This window comes from Phocoena sinus, chromosome 13, assembly GCF_008692025.1.
Source record: "Phocoena sinus isolate mPhoSin1 chromosome 13, mPhoSin1.pri, whole genome shotgun sequence".
Taxonomy (NCBI): Eukaryota; Metazoa; Chordata; class Mammalia; order Artiodactyla; family Phocoenidae; genus Phocoena; species Phocoena sinus.
The window spans coordinates 54,251,522-54,277,238 of record NC_045775.1 but is presented as its reverse complement, the minus strand read 5'-3'; the positions used below and the strand labels follow the sequence as shown (position 1 = coordinate 54,277,238).

The window sequence follows — 25,717 nt, the reverse complement described above, 5'->3', positions numbered from 1 at the left end:
ATCTTTCAGTCAGATAAATGATACATTATATTGGTGATGGCAGTGATATGTGGAGGTTAAGGAACTCAATCATTCTCTCAGATCTTGGAACTTCTAAAACTAGATTATAATCTGAGATGACTGTGGGCTACTTTTACTCTCTAGAAAGTAGTTGGTGTTTGGAGGACAGTAATGGCAGTAGCAGAGGAAGAAGGTAAATCACCTTCTATGCTTTTGTCTTACATTTATTAATTTTGGGCTCTACCTTTCATCTCCCTTCTATTTTGTATGCCTAGTATCAAGCATCACATAATCAAACAGTTGACACAATGGGATTTAAAATGCATGTAGAAATATTGTATCGTTTTCAGAAAGTATTTGGGCAGTTAAGGTATACTTATAATATGCTGTGATTTTTTTTTTCTTTTCCTTTCCTCTTAAGCTGAGCCATTATCTGGATATTGTGGAAGTAAACATTGCTCACCAGATCTCTCTACGTTCAGAAGCATTTTTTCATGCAATGACCTCTCAACACGAATTGCAGGACTACCTCAAGAAAACTTCCCAGGCTGTAAAAATGCTTCGAGATAAAATTGCACAGATTGATAAAGTAATGTGTGATGGATCACTACACATTTTAAGACTGGCACTTACCAGAAATAATTGTGTTAAAGTATACAATAAACTGAAATTAATGGCCACTGTACACCAGACTCAGCCTACAGTACAGGTGTTGTTATCTACTTCTGAATTTGTCGGAGCATTGGACTTAATAGCAACAACGCAAGAGGTTCTACAGCAGGAACTTCAGGGCATTCACAGCTTCCGGTATGTCCATTAAGTAAGCCATTAGAAATAATGTTAGAACTTTCTAAAGGATAAATTTTAGTGTGTAATGTTAGCTGAAAATCTATGAATGTGTTAGAGTTACAAGGGTATTTTTTTCTTCCAGATTGATCTGTTTAATAATGTTATCATTCTGATATTTTAGTCTTACTAAAACAAACAAAAATCATAAGGACCAATATTTACAGAGACATTTGGATAAAGAAGTAAAATTAAATTTTCTAGTAGATGAAATCAACGAAGGGCCAGTCACATCTTTGAAAATTATATTTTGAAAATGTTGAAGTAGTTTTGTGTCAAGATAATAGGTAAGGGTGGAAAAAGGAATACTAGTATAGCTGAAATTAAGTTCATTTTAAAAGCCATTGAATAAGCTTTAAATTAGATAATTATTAAAATTCATTTCTCATTTACAGTCTATCACACTGCAAAAAATCCCACACGATGATGGAAAAGACCCAATTTCTTCTAAGTTTTTATTTTGAAAATACCTTTAAGATTAGGGTTTTAGTTATTTTATGTGAGATCATGTCATATGTTTAATTTACAGATTACACCAATTGTAAGCCATCAGAATTTCATTCAGTTAAGCAGGCTTGCAGTTTCCTTGTTGAAGTTCCTATCTGCTGGGAAACCTTATACTACTGAGTGACTACAAAGAAGTTTTATGGAAGACGTGCTCTGTAACTTAATGTATTCTGGAAAGGTTATCTTTAATATAAGTTTATTTTAATTGAATTATAAGTTCTTATTGACTAAGGATATGTAATTGGAATATTTATTTTGAAAGCACTTTTAAAAAGTTGGCCCAATTTTAATTATGCAAGTGAATGATTGATTCATTTATTCAAGAAATGGTTATTGATTACATGACAGACACCAGGCAGAATACTGGGAATATAGCCATGAACAAAGCAGAGATGCTTTCTGCTCTGTTTCTACAATTTATTTGATAGGAGGGAGACATAAATTACTGGGTAGTTATTATACAGTACAGTACAGTATGATGATGAAGTACAGATTGCTATGGAGCCTAACCTTAGGGGAAGAACCTTATCCAGACTTGGATGTTTACAGAAAAAGTTTGGATCACAAACCTCTTTGAGAATCTCTTGAAAGCTGTGGATGGACCTTCTTTCCATAAAAATATACCTGTACATAAAATTTTGCAATCAATTTTGGGTGGTTCGTAGTCCTTTGAAGCCTACTTTGGATTTCTCAGCATGGGAACCCAAGGTGACTAAATGATTTTTAGTTTCCCCTTTACCTCTGAAAATTTAAATATTTCTCTTTTTTGAATGTGTATATGGCATATATTTTTTAAATAAATAATATTAATTTTGTCAGTATTTTAGCAAAATGGACTTCTGTAATGACAGAAGCTGTGTTTTTTCTTGTCACCACTATATTATACGAATTTGATGAATATTGGGAGCTGTTTCTAGAAAGTAGAGTGCTTTATCCTCTGAATAGAGCAATAGAAGCAAAGATTAAATGCTTGCCTGCTAAACACAAATTCTGAAACTGTTCTCATTTTTACTCCAAAGGTCATGCAGTTTATTTTATTTCATTTTCCTGACTCATAAGTTTATGCCTAATAATACTGATGAAAAGTTTAGTTCTCCAAAGCTATCTGGAAAATAAGAACAGGGTTGGATATTTATTCCCAGTAGATTATGATTTATCAGAAGGCAGAATGAAAATTTTATAATCTTTTAATTATCTTGAGCTCAAGAAAGAGTTTACCTTTATTTTCATCCTTACTTTTTTGGTTTGTACCTTAACTCAAAGGACAAAATATTCTTCATAAAAAAGTGTATATTATTTTTTAAAAGACTTTCAAATATTCTGATTATGTTTTGTTTTTTTGTTTTTCTTTGTTTTTTTTTTTTTGCGGTATGTGGGCCTCTCACTGTTGTGGCCTCTCCCGTCGCGGAGCACAGGCTCCGGACGCGCAGGCTCAGCGGCCATGGCTCACGGGCCCAGCCGCTCTGCGGCATGTGGGATCTTCCCGGACCGGGGCACGAACCCATGTCCCCTGCATCGGCAGGCGGACTCTCAACCTCTGCGCCACCAGGGAAGCCCCTGATTATCTATGTTTTACTCAAATATCTACTATTATATTTTTTAGAACCTGCACATTTGTAAAGAGTGTTTATTCTTCATATAAAATATAATATATATGAAAATATATTTGAACCTTGATATCTTGCAGGTTTCGTATAGAAAAGATTCAGTTACCTTGAAATTCAGGGATATAATGTTGTTATTTTCTGTTTCTTACTGTAAAGGTTTATGTAGAAACTTCAGTTTTCACCACTGTTAATTTTTTTTTCTTTATTACTTACTACCACCATTACTCTACTACTGCCACCACTACAAAACCTAAGAACATTTTTTGAATACTTTGGTATTCTGTACCAGTGCTAAGAATATTGCATATATTATTTGATCTCCCTCCCCACTCCAAAAAAACCCTTCTATGAGATAGATAGTTTTATCCCCATTTTAATAGATAAGGAAACTGGAGCATTGAAAATCTTAGATAACTTGCTCCAAGTCATACAGCAAGTTATAAAACAGTAGAGTCAAGATTCAACCCAGATCTCATCGGACCCAAGAGTTATGTATACTTTTTAATATATTTGATTGAGGTTTTGTAGGACCTCAAATAGATCACTCTGAACATCAGTGCTAATTTTCTAGTGCAATAGATGTTAAACTGTGGGCAACTGAGTTAGAGGTTTGCTGAGCTAGGAATCTACCATAGTAATAGATTTTAGGATAAAAATTAATGAAACTAGTTTTTCTACTCGTACGTTGTCATCTCCTCCTCCTCCTCCTCCTCCTCCTCCTCCTCCTCCTCCTCCTCGTCCTCCTCTCCTCCCCTCCTCCCGTCCCCTCCTCCCCTCCCCCCTCCCCCCTCCTCCCCTCCTCCCCTTCTCCCCTCCTCCCCTCCCCTCCCCCTCCCCCTCCTCCCCTTCCCTCCTCCCCTCCCCCTCCTCCCCTCCCCTCCTCCCCTCCTCCTCTCCTCCTCCTCCTCCTCCTCTCCCCCCCTTCTCCCCCCCTCCTCTCCCCCACTCCTCTCCTCCCTCTTCTTCTTCTTCTTCTTCTTGAAAGAAAAGGTGGAAAACATTCAGAGTTAATTATAGGTTCCAGCTTATTATGATTTCATTGATCAGAGGCCTCCTTGGGATTCCACTTAAGGGATTTTTATTATTGGAAGTAGTAAAAGGTATTTAACATCTTCTTTACTCCTATATAATCTCCCATAATTTAGATCTTGAAAACATTATGATATGAAAACATCCACATTGTGTGCTCTGAGGTAAAGCCAAAACAACAGATTTTCTGCTATTTGATGAAGCTAGTATTACTGTAGGGTTTATTGATATGTAAGTTTCTGTGATAAAAGCAACACAAAGGTCATTGTAGTGAACCCACAGCTTAGTAGAAGTTCTGAATTCATGTACAAATTGAGGCATATTAAAGTAGAAAGTATTAGAATTGCTCCAATTTGTTTAGCTGGATATATGAGCCTATGTACTTTTTCAGAAAGTGATTTTTAGTTACTTGTCTGTCATTTCAGCAGATTTCTTTCACCACTGTAAAGTATTATATGTGATTATTAGGATACATACTTTTAAAATGAACTGTTAGCAGATTTATCTATTAAATATTTTTGGTAAGGTTAATAATAATATACAGGCCAGTATAATTGCATCTATTGTTAAAGTAGTCTAAAATATTTTTAAAACAGAGCAAGGATGAATAGGTGAATCCTATAAAACACTAATTCTAGAAATTTTATTTAGGGATTTGCTTAGACAAATCTTTTTATATATGTTATCATATACCTGTGAGTACATAATAAATACTATTTGATGTTAGTATTGAGATTCATATCTGCTCTTCTTTATTATATTTGTCAGACTTTAAAATTACTTAAGATGCGTAAAAATGAAGCTACTCAGTTATTTTTGACAATATCTGAAGTTAAATAGAACCTCACATTTAAGTTATTAGGCTGAAATGATAGAGTTTTATTACTTTGATGCCCAAACATCAGTAGATACAGTCCTATGGACTTCCTACCCTAATTCTTTGTTGGGATTTGCTGAAGACTGTTTGTACCTGAAGGTAACACATACTTGGGTGTTAACCTCTAGTCTGCATTTAAAAGGAATTTTTGATCTTTATAAAAATCAATTAACTGAGAACAAAGCAATGTTAAATTTATGTGTGATAAAGCTGAAAAATATGAAAAAAAAAAAAAAAAAAAATTTATGTGTGGATTCATATCCTACCCTATTACTGCTTTTTAAAACTTATTGAAAACTGAAACATACACAAAAATAGAGGAAATCATATGAAGAGAATTATATGAAACTGGATAAATTGCATATCACCTGTGAGTTATCAACTCATAGCCAACTTGGTTTTCTCTATATGCCTCCCCCTACTCCTGGATTATTTTGAAACAAATCCAAAACATGATTTCATTTCATCCATAAGTATTTCATTATGTATCTCTGAAAGATAAGGATCTTTAAAAACATAAATATCATTCATAGTTTCAAATAGCTAGTCAGTGTTCAGATTTTCCTATTTCTCTCAAAATTCTTTTCACAGTGTATTTGTTGAAACAGGATCCAAATAATAACAACTGTATATTACAATTGGTTGATATATTTCAAATGTCTTTTGATATATAGTTCTCCATTCTTCTCATTTTCTCCCTTTCAAAATATTTATTGAAGAAATTGAGTTGTCTTTGTAGTGCTTCTCACAGTCTGGATTTTGCCAACTGCATCCCCATGTTTAGTGTGTTTTCCTTTTACTTGTATTTTCTATAAACTGGTAGTTAGATTTAAAGCCTTGATCAGATTTAAGTTTTTCTTTTTGGTAAGAGTACCTAAAAGGTGTATTTCAGCCAAGAGGCATATATCTGGTTGTCTCTTTTTTCATGAAATTAGCAGCCATTTGGTGATCATTGCCTAGATTTATCATCTCATTATGGGTTGCAAATCATGATATTCTAATTCTAAACTTCCTTATTCATTTGTTAATGGAATATTTCTATAAAGCCATATTTCTCCATAACAATTACTTGGTAATTCTGAAGGACAGTTCTTACAAGGATAGGCAAGATAAAGTCTAGGTTCTTTTCCTTTATTTAGCAGTTTTTAAAATAATGAATTGAAAAATGTAGCATCTTCCAAATGTTTTATAAGCACATGGATTTATATATATTTGAAGTATTAAGTTTTTCTTTAATCGATGTTCATATTGTCCTATCTTTTGTAGGAACTTCCTCAAGTTCTTTTGATTCTATGAGTAGTCATTAATGGTTTTCTTCATGTTATGACAGGATATTCATATTATACATTTTCTGCTCCATATTTGTAAACTGCCATTTCTCTAAGGAGCCCTAGTTTCTTTTAGTAGGAAATGGTATTTAGAAATTACAATCTAGGTATCAGAGGTGTTCCTTGCTACTGGATTGGTCATGATCTCTAGGCCTTTTTAGTGGGCAGAGCTAGAAAATAATTTTCCCTCTTTTTCTTAAGGTATATCCCTTGTGGTATGAATGGATAAATTACTGTGTTTTAAAGTCACTTGAAATAATTCCTCTTTGTGTAGATTTGCCTGTACTTTGATACATAGTTAAGTTCATTTGCTTTTGATATTCAAGGATTGCTGTTTTTAAATGTAATATTGTTTTACAACTATGTTAAGTAGTTACATAGTTCCAAAGTCAAATCTATAAAACAAAAAATATTCAGAGAAATTTAACTTCTGTCTTGGTTCTCTTCCTCTGTACCTACTCCTACAAGTCATTTAAAAAAGTTTTAATTTATGTTTATTTGTCCATCTCTCTGTCCCTCATCTTAGATAATCATTAGCATACTGTACATACTTTTCTCCACCGTGGGGTTTTTATCTTACAGTATATACCCTGTAGATCATGCTACAGTATGCATTCTCAATGGGGGATATCACCCAAAGGGGGGAAAAGTTTTTTCTTGAAGGGTGAAAAAAACTCTTGGATTTTACAATAGTTTGTGGCCCTCCAAACACCACAGTACATAAATGGATTTACAGTATATCTGTGATATTAAAACTTCATGGGGAGTGATTAGGAATAAAAATGTCTGAAAAGGCTTTTTAGGGGGGCAGTAGTCGAGAAACTGCTCTGTAGCAGTATACAGTGTATTAATCGGTATTCCTCGATTCTTTTAAAAGTGTATAGGGGCTATTATGATATATTTAACTAGCCTTCTGTTGGTCAGCATTTGGGTTGTTTCCATTCCTTTGCAATTACCAACAGTGCTGCAATGAATGTATGTTCTTTTGTCATTTACCAGTGTATCTTTGAGATGGATTCTGAGAAGTCAGATTCCTAGGTCAAAGGCTAATTGCCTATGTAATTTTGCAAGACACTGCCAAATTCCTTTTATGGCAGTGTTTTAGTTTGTAAGAGTGGATATGTTATAAATTAGTTTATTGTGAGATGTTGTCACCATTTATGAGAACCTTATCAGACTTCTAATTAGCTGTGAGAAATATAATTTTCATATTGCAAAAAACAAATTTATGTTATTTCACTTATCAGATTTTTTCTAAAAGTATCACTGCACTACTTACCATATTGTTGTTGTTCATAAAAGAAGAACAACGGATCTGTCTAAAAGGTCACATGCTTTAATTTTTTTAATGTGCTATATCTGGTCATAGTAAAGACAGTTGCTAACATTAAGGGCTTGTTTTTCAAGTAAATGTAGCATAAACTTTTAAAATGTTTTTATAATTAATTATAAATGTTTACATTTAAGATAAATTTCACTTAATTTTTGAAATGCCTTGGACCAACTAGATTACCTAGGTTTCTTCAACCCATTGTTTTTATGAAACTATTAGATTGTTTGGCAAAAATCCCTTTGGATATGACGGTATTCATCCTTAGTGCCCTTCAGAGCAGGGATTAACTACCTGGGACCACTCTTGTCACTTGGACAGTACTTACTTTTTCTAGGGAAAAGGTTCCAAATCTCTTTAGTAATACATGCCCTCACCACCCCCACAACTCTGCCAAAATTAAGAGTCCTGCTCACTTTAACCCTAGCCAGGATCTGCAGGTACTGAAGAGGTGGACTAAAAAGGAACACCATACTTCATGAGAAGAAGTTCCATGGATAGATTATAGCTCAGTGACTTTAGATCTTCACTCATGTGTTCTAATGACTTTAATGGCCTGGGGGATATTGCACAGTAACTCAAACTGATTCTGACAGAAGTTGAGCTGAGTCAGTCTCGCCTATAGTCCTTCAAATATTTATAGGTACCCAGAACAGGGCCTGGTGCATAGTAAGCGCTTGTATTTATTGCATACGTGAATGGCTGGGGAGCTACTGACATTTATATTCAGTAAGTGGTTAATGAGGAAAGGACTTAGAATATCTGAATATTTTGTCTGTGAAAAGCAGACTAAAAAGCAGTCATGAAGTTTTCTAGAACCAAGTTTCCTATAGTATATTTAACTGTTTGGAGGTTAAGATATACAGAGAAAAATAGAATTTGGGAGATGATGTGAAACTGTCGCAGTTATTTTTGTTAAGTTAAAAGACTGTATTTTACTAAAACATCACCTTGTTGCACAAGTACTGTCACTAGAAAAGTTTTGCTGGCGGGTTCCCTTGATCGTAGAGTAAATCTGGGTTTTTAATAAATGAGGTAACATTTCCCTCTTCCTTTGTAGGCATTTGGGATCACAGCTTTGTGAATTAGAAAAACTGATAGATAAAATGATGATTGCAGAATTTTCTACTTATTCTCACAGTGACTTAAATAGACCATTGGAAGATGACTGTCAAATTTTAGAAGAGGTATGTCTTTTGAACTGTAGAATGAAATTGATGTCATTGCTTAGTGTTATTTCCTAACAGCCTTAGTTTAGGACACATTTTCCTCAGGTTATAGTGAGCAAAGTTATCTTCAATATCAAGCCTGTGAGACCTATGAAATCTTTGACTAAGTATGTGACGTTAGGAAGTACACAATTGTTTATTATCCTGTGAAATTAGAGAATAAATAATTTTATAGCTTAATTAGAAATGGGAGTTAAAATGAAGTCTTTATATGGCTTACTACCCAAGTTCCAAATATAGATATAGGATGTAGATATAGGATGAATTAACTTATATCCATGTATATGCATGTATTGGAGTGTGTCTTTTATAAAAAGTGATCATTATTATATGATAACTTATCAGTCATCCACATTCACTGAGCACCTATTATGAACATGTTTTATGCATATGCATGTACAAATATATCATATTTGGTAACTTATCTAGTAACTTCTCAATGCTGATTATTGCCAAGAACTTGTAAAGAATCCAAAAAGCCCTGATAGCAGCCTAAGTAGTTAAAGAGATTTTTGTAAATGTTAGCAGTTAATGCTCCACAAATAATCCAGGTCATCATTCCAGTCTTCTAGACCACTAATTAGAAAGCACCGGGCTCATAGAGTATTTATTGGTCATCAGGGTTTCAGAAGAATACTTTCTAGCTACTTACTGAAACTAGACCAAAATATACTCATATTGTTTTGTCCCCAAACCAGCTTCATTTGATCCACTATAGTAGGGTAGGATTTACCTGTTTTAGAATAATGACTCCAAAAATCTGATGACAAGATGCTATGGAAAGGGGTTTTTAAGGCTTTTAGAAAATACTAAAAGGAAGATAGAGATTTGAGGGTCAAACAATAAAACCCTTGACGTTGATTATTCCTACCTCTAAGTGAGATTATTTTGTATTTGAATTTTGACATTGTATACCCTTCTTTTATTTTAACAGGAAAGACTAGTATCTCTTGTATTTGGACTTTTAAAACAAAGAAAACTTAATTTTTTAGAAATATATAGTGAAGAAATGATTATTACAGCAAAGAATATCATTAAACAGGTAATTATACTTTTTTATTTGATATATTTTCATCTAGAATCTTTTGTGAAGTTTATTTTTACATGATCCTGTAATAATACATGCAGTATCATAGTAACATTTTCTCATTTATTAAAAAATTTTTAATATAGAAAAATAGAAGAAAGAAAAACATAGCCCTACCAGTGAAAAAGATTATCACTTTAAGAATATTTCTAGGGCTTCCCTGGTGGCGCAGTGGTTGGGAGTCCACCTGCCGATGCAGGGGACGCGGGTTCGTGCCCCTGTCCGGGAGGATCCCACATGCCGTGGAGCAGCTGGGCCCGTGAGCCATGGCTGCTGGGCCTGTGCGTCCGGAGCCTGTGCTCTGCAGCGGGAGAGGCCACAGCAGTGAGAGGGCCCCGTACCGAAAAAAAAAAAAAAAGAATATTTCTAAGCAAAATTGTTACTGGTGTTTATCATTGGTGCTCTCATACTGTATATATAATTTTGAATTGTATTATATATTTCCGTTTGAATCATAACATAAGCATTTGCTCATAAGCCTTCAGAAATATCACTTTTAATGGTTGTATAAAATTCCATCAACATTATGTTAGTTAAACCTGTTTAAGCTTTCCTCTGTGTTAAATATTTAGGTCATTTTCATTTCGGTACTATAAAGAGCACTGTGACAAACATCTTTGGTATGCTTTGGTATAAAGTCTTGTTTGTTTGGTTTCTCATATTTAAGACTATTTTTCTTATAACTGATTCCTGAAGTGGAACTATTGGTCAGAGAGTGAAATGTATTTTTAAATTGTTTGATACATGGAGCTGAATTGCTTTTCTTCTAAAAACATTTTACCAATAGTATATACTTCCACCAGCATTTCTTCTTACTCTGATCTCTAAGAAATTATAATTGTAAACTAAAATCTATTTGTTTTTTTTTTTAGTCTTCCCTGATTTTTTTCCCAAGCTAATTGGTATTTATTACAACACAATTGGCATAAAGTGATAAAGTGGAATTGTCAAACATTTTACATCTGCATTACTTTTAGAAATTAAAAGAAAAAGCTTACTATCTACAATGCTATCAAAGTTTCAGTATTTGTCATCTACTCATTAGAAAGTAGATATATATTTTAAGGTTATTTCAGTTTTAAAGATGTGAAATTCAAGTTGCCGCTATATTTCATGAGATACAATTTTTTTCCATAAGCATTTTTTTTTTTACCTCTTTATTGGAGTACAATTGCTTTACAATGTTGTGTTAGTTTCCTCTGTACAACAAAGTGAATCAGCTATATGTATACACTTGCCTGATTTTTGTTTTGACTTTTTCTATTCAGATAAATCTCATTCTCTGAACTTTAGTTTTTCTGTATGTGAAAAAGAACAATTTTGAATGAATTTCTTAGGCTTAATTGATCATCATCATTAGGTTGAATGTACATTTCTTAGTTTTTAATGTTTAAATAAAACAAGCAAGAAAAATGTTACAATCGCCCCATCTTTTACCTCTTTCAAACATTGACTAAAGCACCATATTTTAAAATTATCACTGCCACTTCCAAAACTTGTTGGTATATTATAGCTTAGCAATTCTACTTCTAGGTAATTTACCCAACAGAAATTCATACCTAGGCTCACCAAAGACAGCACATGCATTCCATGGCAGCATATTTGTAATAAAAAACCAGAAAAACACAAATGTTATCATCAGTAAAAAAGATAAATAGAATTGTAGCATATTTACAACATTGAATACTATACAGCAATGAGAATGAATAAACTACATGGAACAACATGGATATTCACATACATAAGGTGGAGCCAAAGAAGCCAGACACGGAAGAGTACACACTGTATGATTCCACTTACGTAAAATTCAAACACGGGCAAAATTAATCTGTGGTGTTAGAAATCAGGATAGCAATGTCTTTTGGGAGGAAGTAGTGACCAGGAGGGGAGCAGGAGGGGCTTACTGGTAATATTCAATTTCATAATCTGAGTTCTGGTTAAATAGGTGCACTCCATTTGTAAAAACATATTGAGCTATAAACATAATTTGTACAGTTTTCTGTATGTATATTATACTTTTAAACAGTTTTTTAAAACTGCTCTGTTTTAATTCCTAGACTTCTAAAGTCTGAGCATTTATTTTTTAAAACCTTAAACTGTTGCACGTGTTGCAAGGAAGTGTGACCTCCAAAATGAATTTCTTTTGGAATTTTAGTATGGGGCTTATACCATGTCCTAAGTATTATAGTTCTATGGGGGTTTTGTGTGTGTGCGTGTGTGTTTGTGTGTGTTGTGTGTGTATTTGTGTGTGAACAGTTTTAAATAGTAGGAAATTGTGATTAATACAGTTCAAGCATACCCTGGAATAATTATTTAATAGGGTAAAGGTAATGCTGCAGTTTTTTAAACACCTTGAGGTGTAAGAGACAGGAGAAGTTTGGTCAAATAATTATAGTCATTGAGGCCCTTATTAATATACAAATGAACATGTAGTACTTAAAGTTCTAAAGACATTAATCAAATTTTTTTCTTAAATTTTGCAGTGTGTGATTAATAAAGTTTCACAAATAGAAGACATAGACACAGATGTTGTCTTGAAGTAAGTATAAATATTAAGTTGGGGTTACCAGTCAGGGAAAAGATAACGCATTCAAATAATCTAAGGAGGATTTAGTTCAGGAATTATTTGCTAAGGTTTGGGTAGAGTGTAGGAAAATCACAAGTGATAGTGCAGTACCTTTAAGGGACAAAGAAAGAGAGCAGTTAATGGAATTCAGGAGAAGAAGATGTAAGTAGCTGAAAAAAAAAAGTCTTTTAGTAGTTGAAGTGATCTTCAGTGGAGGGAGGCAGTCATCCTGAGGTAACCCCTCAGGGATGGAGACGGACTATTAGCACCTTTCCTCCTTTCAGTCTTTTGTAAGGGCTCCTCACTGACCAAGCCCAGCAGGTCAGCCTCCCAGGGCAGAGAGAGGGTGGAGAGGATACAACGTCATATGGAGGGTGGAAATTGAAGAGGAATAGCGGTGTTAAATTTAAATTATTTAGCTATATAATTAAAACCCAGTTAGCTTTGAGAAGTTTGAGTACATGATTTTGAATTGCCCATGTCTATAATTTTTTGTTTTCCCCTTGAAATACCTATTCTTATTTTAAGGAGAACAGTGATAAATATTTTATGACTATGAATTTCTTGTTCATATAGGTATCTAAACTTTATTAACTGGTCTAAGATATGAATAGTAATATGGACAACTGTAAAACTTCTCTGGGTCAGACTCATAGAATGAGGATTGTGGAGTTTTAATTTCCACACTATTACCTAGTGAAAGCTCAGCTTCAGAATTAGTTGAAGCAATCCTAATAATGCAGGGATCACTAGTAGTTGGAAAAATTAAGTTACTGGACCTTTGCTAAAAGCCCTATATACATGGAGAGTCAGTTATTTTTAATATTTTACTTCCCTAGGGAATTTTCTCAACTTAGAGAACATCCTATATCTCAAGTGTATAGGAGTATCTTTTGAGAATAAAGTCCTAGGTGTAGCAGTGTTAATTAAAAATTTGAAGTAATAAGTCATTATAGTACTCTAAAATATCTTTATGGAATTCTATTTTTTTATTAATTTTTAATCTTAAAGTTGATTGATGTCAGTTATAAAAATATTGGCTGTACTATTATGTATTGTAATATTTAGTATATATATAATATATATGTAACTAATACAATATTGGCTAATACTTACATAGCACTGTGCATTTTTCTGAGTACTTCGTATTAACTCAGTTTATATTCACAGCTACCATATAAGGTAGGTTCTACCCATTTAAAATGAGAAAATTAGATCATGGAGGAGTTAAGTCATTTGTCCAGAGTCACCCAACTAGTAAGTGGCACGGCTGGAACTTGAACCAAGGCATTGTGGCTTAAGAGCCCATGCTCTTAGCCACCATGCCACATGATCCTTCATATATGGAAGAGTACTTTTTAGTTTGTAGTTAGAAAAGTAGGTTATTAAATTTATTAGGGGAGATGTTATGTTTCTATTTTTATTTTTTTTAACATTTTTATTGGAGTATAATTGCCTTATAATGGTGTGTTAGTTTCTGCTTTATAACAAAGTAAATCAGTTATACATATACATATATCCCCATATCTCTTCCCTCTTGCATCTCCCTCCCTCCCACTGTCCCTCTCCCACCCTTCTAGCTGGTCACAAAGCACCTAGCTGATCTCCCTGTGCTATGCAACTGCTTCCCACTATCTGTTTTACGTTTGGTAGTGTATATATGTCCATATATACACTACCACTCTCTCACTTTGTCTCAGCTTACCCTTCCCCCTCCCTGTGTCCTCAAGTCCATTCTCTAGTAGGTCTGTGTCTTTATTCCCGTCTTGCCCCTTGGTTCTTCATGACTATTTTTTTTTTTTTTAGATTCCATATATATGTGTTAGCATACGGTATTTGTTTTTCTCTTTCTGACTTACTTCACTCTGTATGACAGACTCTAGGTCCATCCACCTCACTACAAATAACTCAATTTCGTTTCTTTTTATGGCTGAGTAATATTCCATTGTATACATGTGCTACATCTTCTTTATCTGTTCATCTGTCGATGGACACTTAGGTTGCTTCCATGTCCTGGCTATTGTAAATAGAGCTGCAATGAACATTGTGGTACATGACTGTTTTTGAATTACGGTTTTCTCAGGGTATATGCCCGATAGTGGGATTGCTGGGTCGTATGGTAGTTCTATGTGTAGTTTTTTAAGGAACCTCCATACTGGCTGATTTTAAGGAATCTCCATAGTGGCTGTATCAATTTACATTCCCACCAACAGTGTATGAGGGGTTCCCTTTTCTCCACACCCTCTCCAGCATTTATTGTTTGTAGATTTTTTGATGATGGCCATTCTGACCGGTGTGAGGGGATACCTCACTGTAGTTTTGATTTGCATTTCTCTAATGATTAATGATGTTGAGTGTTCTTTCATGTGTTTGTTGGCAATCTGTATATCTTCTTTGGAGAAATGTCTGTTTAGGTCTTCTGCCCATATTTGGATTGGGTTGTTTGTTTTTTTGATATTGAGCTGCATGAGCTGCTTATAAATTTTGGAGATTAATACTTCGTCAGTTGCTTCATTTGCAAATATTTTCTCCCATTCTGAGGGCTGTCTTTTCATCTTGTTTATGGTTTCCTTTGCTGTGCAAAAGCTTTTACGTTTCATTAGGTCCCATTTGTTTATTTTTATTTCTGTTTCTCTAGGAGGTGGGTCATAAAGGATCTTGCTGTTATTTATGTCATAGAGTGTTATTCCTAAGTTTTCCTCTAAGAGTTTGATAGTGTCTGGCCTTACATTTAGGTCTTTAATCCATTTTGAGTTTATTTTTGTGTATGGTATCAGGGAGTGTTCTAATTTCATTCTTTTACATGTAGCTGTCCAGTTTTCCCAGCACCACTTATTGAAGAGGCTCGTTTATTAAAGGAGATTTTATGTTTCTATTTTTATTCCAGAATATATCTTTTCCATATTTAACCAAAATTAGTTTATTTCTCTATGCTTTTTCATTGAATGGTCATGAAGCATGTTCCATGGAATTACTACATGATAAGATTCATAAGTCAGTGTACTTGACTAGTCTTAGAGATGTTTAAACAAGGAGAAGTTGCTTAGTAATTGACATCTTCATCTCAATTTTAGCTAGGTATCTAGATTAAATTGCGTTTTATTATTCTTTTGTTGCTAGTATTTAGTGTAGTTTCCTCCAGTGTGTAGATAACACCATGTTGGCCTGAAGACAGTCATTATTTTTGTTTGAATTTTTTTTTCTAGGCTTGCAGATCAGATGAGAATGTTGAATTTTCTTCAGTGGTTTGATCTGCTAAAGGATATTTTCTCTAAGTTTACAATTTTCCTACAGAGAGTTAAGGTAAGCTTATGTGTTTATCAGTTTGTCCAAAATATCCCTAAAGTTAAGTCATCTTTCTAGATATGAAAATTAGAATAAAACAAAATTTCTTTGTTTCTGTAATTTTTCTAAAGGGTTTTAAATTAGATTTGAAGTGCTTCAGAGTATTTTGATACCTTTTTATAATTTTGGATGATATGTTTTATTTTAAAAGAAATATGTTGCTAACTTGGCATTAAATATTATACAGTAATATTTCCTTTTGTGATTTTGTGATGCTTGAGTCTCTGTAGATTACCTAGAATTACAATATTGTGAAACACTCAAAAATCTATCCCAAACCACTTAATTTTTCTAGGAATTTAATGTTGATGTAATGGTATTTTTAAACATATGGTTCATATTTAAATTGCTGTACTAATGTTCTTTATTGCAGGGTTTTTTTTCATTTTTCAATCTGGAATCCATTCATGTATTATGCATTGCATTTAATTACTTTGTCCCTTTGGTCAAACAACTTAATTTTAATCCAGTCATTATAAGGAAAAGAACACATGCCACACAGCATTTTTCAGAAGAAAAAATGTCACAGACTCTAATACATGTTGGTTGGGATTACCAACATGTCATAACTGTGTTTTAATAAGACAGTCATTAGGAATTACTGAGTATAACAGACTGTTTGTGAAATGTGATATTCTTTGAATTATCAGGTGTCAATATTGTATTTATGTCCTAGTTAACATCCATGGCATCTCCTGAGTTTCATGTTAAAAATGATCTGAGGGACTTTGGTACTTATCTGTGATATGACTTCCTTATTGACATTGACATGCTCTAAGTCACATACATAAGCTTTCCAGTCAGAGTGGGAAAAGTTTTATAAAATGTGATTCACTATACTTAATTCAGACTCCTACCAAAATGTTGATCCTATCCATTGATAGTGATACATAGGAAACCTTTATCTGTGGATTGCATAGTAACGAGGCCTTGTTTTCACTTTTTCTTATATTCCTACCATGACCTTATCACACACAGGTCTGGATATATAGAACTCCTACAGTGCATAGTTAGAACTGGCCAACTTTTTGCCAGTTATTTTTTTTTTTTTTTTTTTTTAAACATCTTTATTGGGGTATAATTGCTTTACAATGCCAGTTATTTTTAAGTAGCTATCTTTTAGGTTCTATATCAGTTAAACTAAGCCACATTATTATTTGATGTATGTACAATATGGGAACAGTGATTTGTCCTAATTGTAGCTTCTTATTTTCACATTTAGGCCACTTAAACTAATACTGTTGTAAAACATCTTTGAAAATGATGTTTAATCTTTAAATATAGTACTTTTTTCTTTGAAAAAGTTTGTGGTTCCTTGAGGGCATGATTTTGCTGAAAAATAATGTTAATTACAGCTGTTCATTTTTAATGAAGAATTTTTAAATAACTACAGATTGGAAAGAACCATGATGCCTAACAATAGAGGAACGGTAAAATAAGTTATGCCTGGTGTATTCACTATCATGGAATATCATGCAGGCAAGGATTTTTAATGATTGAAGAAAATGCGTGCATTATAACGTTAAGTTAAAAAGCAAGACAGAGACCTACTTAAATATATAGTCTGCTCTTAGCTGTGTTAGAAAGATTTTTTTACCTCTTCATCTCCATAGACCAAAGAGATAGCTTGTCTTTTTAGTGGTTATCTTTAGGTGGTAGTATTATGTATAACTTAAATTTGTGATTCATTCTTTTCTGTTTTTCCTAAGTTTTCTACAAAAAGAGGTATTACTTTTTTTTAGTTGAACTATAGTTGATTTACAATGTTGTGTTAGTTTCTGGTATACAGCAAAGTGATTCAGTTATACATATATATATTCTTTTTCCTATTCTTTTCCATTATAGTTTATTACAGGATATTGAATATAGTTCCCTGTACTATACAGTAGGACCGCTGTTTATCTATTTTATATATAGTAGTTTGTATTTGCTAACCCCCAAATCCTAATTTATCCCCCCGCCTGACGCACCACCACCACCCCCTCAGCTCTTTCCCCTTTGGTAACCATAAGTTTGTTTTCTATGTCTGTGAGTCTATTTCTGTTTTGTAAATAAGTTCATTTGTATCAGTTTTTTTAGATTCTACATATAAGTGATATCATGTGGTATGTGGTATTTGTCTTTCTCTTTCTGGCTTACTTCACTTAGTATGATAATCTCTAGGTCCATCCATGTTGCTACAAATGACATTATTTCATTCTTTCTTACGGCTGAGTAATATTCCATTGTATATATGTACCACATCTTCTTTATCCATTCATCTGTCGATGGACGTTTAGGTTGCTTCCATGTCTTGGCCGTTGTAAATAGTACTGCTATGAACATCGGGTTGCATGTATCTCTTTGAATTAGAGTTTTCTCTGGATATATGCCCAGCAGTGAGACTGCTGGATTATATGGTAACTCTATTTTTAGTTTTTTAAGGAACTTCCATACTGTTCTCCATAGTGGCTGTACCAATTTACATTCCCACCAACAGTGTAGGAGGGTACCTTTTTCTCCACACTCTCTCCAGCATTCACTATTTGTAGACTTTTTGATGATGGCCACCCTGACTGGTGTAAAGTGACACCTCATTGTGGTTTTGGTTTGTATTTCTCTAATAATTAGTGATAGTGAACATCTTTTCTGGTGCCTGTTGGCCATCTGTATGTCTTCTTTGGAGAAAATGTCTATTTAGATCTTCTGCCCATTTTTTAATTGGGTTGTTTGGGTTTGTTTTTTTTTTTTGATATTGACCTGTGTGAGCTGTTTGTATATTATGGAAATTAATCCCTTGTCAGTTGCATCATTTGCAAATATTTTCTCCCAGTCCATAGCTTGTCATTTCATTTTGTTTATGGTTTCCTTTGCTGTGCAAAAACTTTTAAGTTTAATTAGGTCCCATTTGTTTATTTTTGTTTTTATTTCCATTACTCTAGGAGACAGGTCCCCCCAAATATTGCTGTGATTTACAACATGTCAAAGACTGTTCTGCCTATGCTTTCTTCTAGGAGTTTTACAGTATCTGGTCCTACATTTAGTTCTTTAATCCATTTTGAAGTTTTTTTTTTTTTATATGGTGTTAGAGAGTGTTCTCGTTTCATTCTTTTACATGTAGCTATCCAGTTTTCCCACCACCACTTGTTGAAGAGACTGTCTTTACTCCATTGTATATTCTTGCTGTATTTTGCCCTTTGTTGTAGATTAATTGACCATGAGTGCATGGGTTTATTTCTGGGCATTAATTGTATTTTGTATTTTTATTAGAATTCTTGTTTATTGTTTATATCCCATAGTGTAAGATGATTTGTATAGTTAAAAAAGAAAATAATCCTTAAATGCAAGCTTACATTCTTTTTTAAGAAATTTTTAACTCTTAAGTTTTCAATTTATTACGTGGACAAATAATTCTGGACTATCATTTTAAAGACTTATGAATATGGTTACCAGATTGTTTCATTCATTATTCTCAAGACTGGAAAAATTTATTTTAGCGGTTCTGGTCTTTGAACATGAACTTGACTGTAAACTGCTGCAATATGAAAGTTCAGAGAATAAATCGCGTACCTACTGTTGAATCTACTATATATTGTAAAATCTTCTGGCATCCTTAAGCAAGAATGGCTCTGGTCTTGGAAAAAAATAATCAGCAAACCTTTAAAACTGTAGGTATGGTGAAAACAGTGAAGAAGAACCCTTAAGAGAACACCTGATACACTGTATATGGAAAGTTTATTGTATTAGCTAAGATGTTGTCAGTTAAAAGGGACAAAGTATTCAAATGAAACTAATTTAAACAATAAAAGAAATGCATTGGCTTGGGGAACTTAAAATAGTCCAAAACGAGGATAGGCTTCAGTTATGACGCGGTCATGGTTTTCTCGCTTAGTTTCTCTGTTTTAATTCACTTCTACCTCCTCTTTGTTGGCTTCACCTTCAAAGTAACCAACCTAATTATAGCAAAATGGCTATGTATAACAGTTTTAGGTCTTCCACATTTGTATACTCTACTTCGTAAAACAAGATTTTTTCTTCTTCAATCATCAAAGTCCTTGGTTTTAATCCACTGGGCTGATTTAGGTTACTGTGGTCAGGACAGTGCTGTGCACTGCTTGCTTTGGGTCTGGATTTTCTTCTCACTTATGAACTAATCCTGTGGCAAGGAGGTTGGGAGTATACTGTGTGGGATACGTAGGACTAACACCTGAAGCCGGAAGGTGGACTCAGTTTTGCATAGCTGTATTCCTATGGGGGAGGTATAGAATAGTTGTTGGGGAGAAAAAGACTATGTCCAAAGACCGTGACCATTTTTTATTAAAAAATTTTTTAAGAAAGAAAATCATCAAGAGAGAAGAGATAAGGAAGAAGAAAGGCAAAATGAAGATGGGGGAGAAAGCACATCAAGATTAAGACGGGACAGTAGTGAGGATTAAAAGCAGCAGTGGAGGAGTGTAGCAAGGAGCAAGTTTGTGACAATAGAGAAGTTACTGATTAATGGAGAAAGAAAATATGCAGTGTCCACAGACACTCGAAGGCTCAGAATCTCTCATATACTGTATAGAATATTGTATCACTTAGAGTGCATTTAGTTCCAAGTAACAGGAAACACAGAGTGTTTTAAACAATTAAGGGGGTTTATTAGTTCACATAACTGAAAAATAACCATAGGTAGGTCAGCCTTTAGGTGCTTGATAGAGAGGTTGAAGATGTTATCAAGCCTTGGTTTTGTTTCTCTGTGTTTCTCTCAGTCTGTCTTCTGTGTATCTTCTTTAGCTTTAAGCTCAGGTGGTTCCATTAGTTGATTGGACTAGCTTAGACCCTTATCCTATCTTTGGAGACTTAAAGTTGGAGTCTGCTTGCCTAGAACCATGTAGATCCTAAAAAAGAAATCAAGAGTTTTAAGAAAGGAGCAACAAATTACAAGAACGCAACCATGAATGTTAAAGTAGGAATGCAGCCCCTGTTTCTTAGTAGTCCATGAAGACATTGACTTACATAAATTTACTCTTAATTCATCTAGCTTTCAGTATTTATTAAGTACCTCCTATGTGCCCAGTACTTACTATTCTAGGCAGTAGGATATAATATCTCATGGAGCTAACATTGCAGTGGAAAGAGACCTAGAATTAAAAAAATAAAAAGATAGTGGTAACTGTTATTTTTAAAAAACTGGTTAATGAGATAGGGTTGCTGGAAGGAGTCATAGGAGGCTTCTTTTTTTGTTGTTTTTGATTCAGTTTTATTTATTTATTTATTTTATTTTTTTGCCGTGCGGCATGAGGGACCTTAGTTCCCCTACCAGGGATCGAACCCGTGCCCCCTGCATCGGGAGCACGGAGTCTTAACCACTGGACCACCAGGGACGTCCCGGAGGCTTCTTGAGGAAGTGACAGTTGTGCAGGAACCTGAGTGATGAGAAGGAAACATGTATGCAAACATCAAGGTGAAGAACATTCCAGGCAGAGGAAACAACAAAGGCACTGAGATGGGAACAGTGGAATTTAGAAGAATAGGAAGAGAACCAGAATGTCTGGAGAGCAGTGAATGAGTGAGAAAATGGTGTAAGATGAGGAGAGAGAGATGGATTTAATGGTAGGTACGGTAAGGAATACGGATTGTTTTTTCCTTTTAAGAAAGCACAGCAGGACTTCCCTGGTGGTGCAGTGGTTAAGAATCCGCTTGCCAACGTAGGGGACATGGGTTTGATCCCTGGTCTGGGAAGATCCCACACATCGCGGAGCAACTAACCCCGTGCTCCACAACTACTGAGCCTGTGCTCTAGAGCCCGCGAGCCACAGCTACTGAAGCCCATGCGCCTAGAGCCCGTGCTCCTCAACAAGAGAAGCCACTGCAACGAGAAGCCCGTGCACCACAACAAAGAGTAGCCCCCACTCGCCGCAACTAGAGAAAGCCCGTGCACAGCAGTGAAGACCCAATGCAGCCAAATCAATTAATTAATTTTAAAAAAAACCCAGTGAATATTTGTTGCATAGATGATTGGATACTGGTTGCTCTGTTCCAAACACCCCCCTTTAAAAAAAATAGAAAAGAAAGCACATCAATCAACGAATATGATCCTCTGACAGGCAAGTTATGTTTAGTGTAACCTATTTAAGAAGTTAGAGAAATATGCAGTATATTTTAGGGAGATTTCCATTTACAAAATTAATTTGTAAATGGAGCCCTATGTCTAAGCTTTAGGGAACCCATCTCTCTTGAGCAATTCTTTTTCACAATTCACCTTTACTGTGTAATAAAAGAAATTCTGATATGCATGACCTTGACTCATTTGTAAGATGTTCAAAAGTACATACACAGAGTTCACTTTTGGAACCTTTAGGTAGAAAATATTTTAAATCCTTTAAAAATGTACCCTGTTTTCTTGTAGGCAACGTTAAATATCATTCACAGTGTTGTTCTCTCAGTTCTTGACAAAAACCAAAGGACTAGAGAATTGGAGGAGATTTCGCAGCAGAAGAATGCTGCAAAAGACAATTCACTGGACACAGAGGTGGCTTATTTAATCCATGAAGGCATGTTTATAAGCGATGCATTCAGTGAGAGTGAATTAACACCTATAGCAATTGACACTACCTCTCAAAGAAATGCATCTCCAAATAGTGAGCCCTGCAGCAGTGATTCGGTATCCGAACCAGAATGTACTACTGATTCTTCATCCAGCAAAGAGCAGACATCATCATCGGTTACTCCAGGAGCTGTGGATATTATGTGAGTATGGTGACTGCTGCCAAGTTAACAAGATTTTGAGTCATCTTACTAATCGTTCCAATAAGATTGGTTATTCAGTTTATTGAGAAACCGTGTACACTTTGGTCTTTTGGAATTTAATTTAACAAAAATAAATTAATTTTCTGAAACATGTATCTTTTTGAAAATGTATACAAGGTAAGGAGGTGAGCATTGGAAGTAATTGAGAATTGTAGAATTTTAAGGCTGGGAAGGAACCATTTAATTAAATGCCCTCAATTTGGAGAGTTCAGATGACTTATTTAAAGTCATTAGTGGCAGAACCTGTCCTGGAACTCAGGTCAGTATTTCCTTGGTTATGTTTCTTTCTTTTACTATGTCACCTTTGTATTTTGTATATAGTGAAAATCTGTTTGATTTACAATTTTCAGTTTTTCAGACATGAATTTCCAAGTGGGTCGCACTATCTTTTTTTTTTTTTTCACTCTTTATTAGCTCCCCTCCGCACTCTTTTTTAATATTACTTTTTTAAACTTATTTTGAAATAATTTCAAATTTACAGAAAAGTTGTCAGCATTGTACAAAAAACTCTCATATATCCTTCACCTTGCTTCCCCAGTTAATGGTTTACCACATTGCCCTCTTTCTCCCTTCCTCTCTCTTTCTCACTCTCTTTTCGTCTCTCCTTTCTTTGTCTCTCATGTTAAAATTTTTTCTCAATCATTTGACAGTAGGCTGCAGACTTGATGTTCCAAACACTTCAGTGTATATTTCCTAAATACAATAACACTCTCTTAAATAACTACAGTATACCAATTAAAATCAAGAAAACATTGCTGCATTATTACCATCTAATGCAAGACCCCATTCAAAGTTCACCAGTTGTCCCAATAATGTTCTGAATAGGAAGAACAAAAATAAAACAGCCAATACAATCTTTCTGGTCCAAGAACATTGTTTGTATTTTGTTATTATTAAGAATAATAAGAATTCAGTACTTTTGTTCATTTTGATGTAAGTCGGCTTATAGCCCAGGAGCTTATAAAGGTTGCAGTTATAGTGTAAAGTCAGCTATAATACCTCCCCCTCCCCACCATAAATCAATCAATCAAACTCTGAACTACATATTAATAAAATTTTTTCTTCTCTGTTCTGGCTTATATTCTCACATTTATTAGTTAGGGTTCAGTCTAAAACTGCTGTTAAAAGAGATGTAAAAACATCTGTAGCTTAAACAATATAGAATTTTGTTTCTCTCCTGTAACAATTCAGAGGTAGGAGGTCCAGAGCTAAGAAGGTAGCTCTACCATCTCTGTGTAGCTTCCCTCTGTGTCTTAGGAGGTTTTATCATCTCATTTCAATCTGTAGCAGCAGGAAGGAGAGGACAAAGGCTGGTACTCTCCTTACTTTTTTGTTTTGTTTTAACCTTTTAATTGGAATGTGATGCACATATAGGGAAATGGACCAGTTATAAGTGTTCAGCTCAATTTATTATAACAAAATGAACACCCTGGTGTAATCACCAAGTTTAAGAGAACATTACCAGCTCTCTAGAAGCCCCCCCTGCCACTATGCTTTCACTTTTCCCCCCCAAAAAACATTAAAACTATTGGTTTTTCCAGGTTTTAAACTTTATATAAATGGAACCATAAATGGAATCATGTTCTTTAGTTTTTAATTTCTTTCATTCCACATTATATTTGTGATATTTTTCTAAGTAGTTGCATGCAGCAGTAGTTTATTTGTGCATAAATATTCCACTTCTGACTACACCACAATGTATTTATCATTCTGTTGATGAAATTTGGATTATTTTCAGTTTGATTGTTGTGAACATTCTTATAGATGTCTTCAGTGTACATGACATAAGTATTTCTGTTGAATATATACCTAGGAATGAATAAGTATTGTGAATAGCCAGTTTAACTAATGCCAAACAATTTCCCAAAGGATTGTACTCCTTTACAATCCTGTCAGCTGTGTGGAAGCATTCCTATCACTCCATATCTTCATTCACTCTTGGTATTGTCAGTCTTTTACATTTTAGACATTTTAGTGGATATGTCACAGGTATAGTAGTTTAAATTTTTATTTCCCTGATGATTGGTAAGAGGGCACTTTTCATATATTTATTGGCTGTTTGGATATCCTCTTCTGTGAAGGCCCTATTCAAATCCTTTGCCCACTTCTCTATTGGTTTGGCTTTTATTTCTTATTGATTTATGGGAGTTCTTTATGTAGTCCCAACACAGTCCTTCGTCATTTGTCCATACTGCAGATATCTTCTCCCACTCTGTGGGTTGACTTTTCACTCTCTTATTGGGGTCTTTGGTGAACAAAAGTTCTTAATTTTAATATCTTACAATTCAATCTTTCCTTTTATGGTTTGTGCTTTTTTGTGTGTCCTATTTAAGAAATCTTTCCCTAACCTAAGACTTTGATGATATTCTCTTATGGGTTTTTTTGGAAGCTTTGTTGCTGTCCCTTTCACATTTAGATCCACAATCCATCTGGAATTGATTTTTGTGTATAGTGTGAAGTTGTTGTCTTTTTCCTCATGTGGATATCTTTTTAACTTCACACCATTTATTGAAAAGACTGTCTTACCCGTGGCTCTATAGTGCCACTCTTGTCTTAAATTAAATATTCATATATGTATGAGTCTGTTTCTAGATTCTGTTTTGTTACTTGTCTGCTTTGCACCGGTACCATTAAGTAAAATTGTATTTTTTATTTTCGCTTTTTTTTTTTTTTTTTTTTTTTTTTTTGCGGTACGTGGGCCTCTCACTGTTGCGGCCTCTCCCGTTGCAGAGCACAGGCTCCGGACGCGCAGGCTCAGAGGCCATGGCTTACAGGCCCAGCTGCTCTGTGGCATGTGGGATCCTCCCTGACCGGGGCACGAACCCGCGTCCCCTGCATCGGCAGGTGGACTCTCAACCACTGCGCCACCACGGAAACCCTATGATCACTTTTTAATTAGTCTTAATATCTGGTCATTTCTCCTACCTTTTATTCTTCTTCCAGTATGCCCTATTTATGTTGCAAATCCATATACATTTTAGGATTTGTTAGTCCCCTGTTGCTTTCACATAAATTTGTTCATGTTTTATCCTTTCTTTCCTTTTAAGAGCATAGTTCAGAATTTGCAGTCCCACATCCTAGTGGCTAGAATATTATCACATGTCTATATCTAGCTGTAAGAGAGGCTTGAGAAATAGTTGATAGCTTGTTGGCTATTTGATAGCTAAAACTATTATGGCAGAAGTGAGAAACGAT

The 25,717-nt window shown here is 34.5% G+C and overlaps 1 protein-coding gene across 13 annotated transcripts in view; it reads left to right on the top strand.

Annotated features, from left to right (window-relative positions):
• VPS54 (VPS54 subunit of GARP complex) overlaps positions 1-25,717 on the top strand; it is a 165,598-nt gene that overhangs the window by 94,152 nt on the left and 45,729 nt on the right. For all 13 annotated transcript variants that reach the window (XM_032652359.1, XM_032652357.1, XM_032652360.1 and 10 more), the window contains 6 exons: positions 422-807; positions 8,585-8,711; positions 9,688-9,795; positions 12,324-12,379; positions 15,613-15,709; positions 22,122-22,462. In XM_032652359.1, coding sequence (XP_032508250.1) covers positions 422-807; positions 8,585-8,711; positions 9,688-9,795; positions 12,324-12,379; positions 15,613-15,709; positions 22,122-22,462 — 1,115 coding nt within the window. The remainder of the gene's footprint in view (positions 1-421; positions 808-8,584; positions 8,712-9,687; positions 9,796-12,323; positions 12,380-15,612; positions 15,710-22,121; positions 22,463-25,717) is intronic.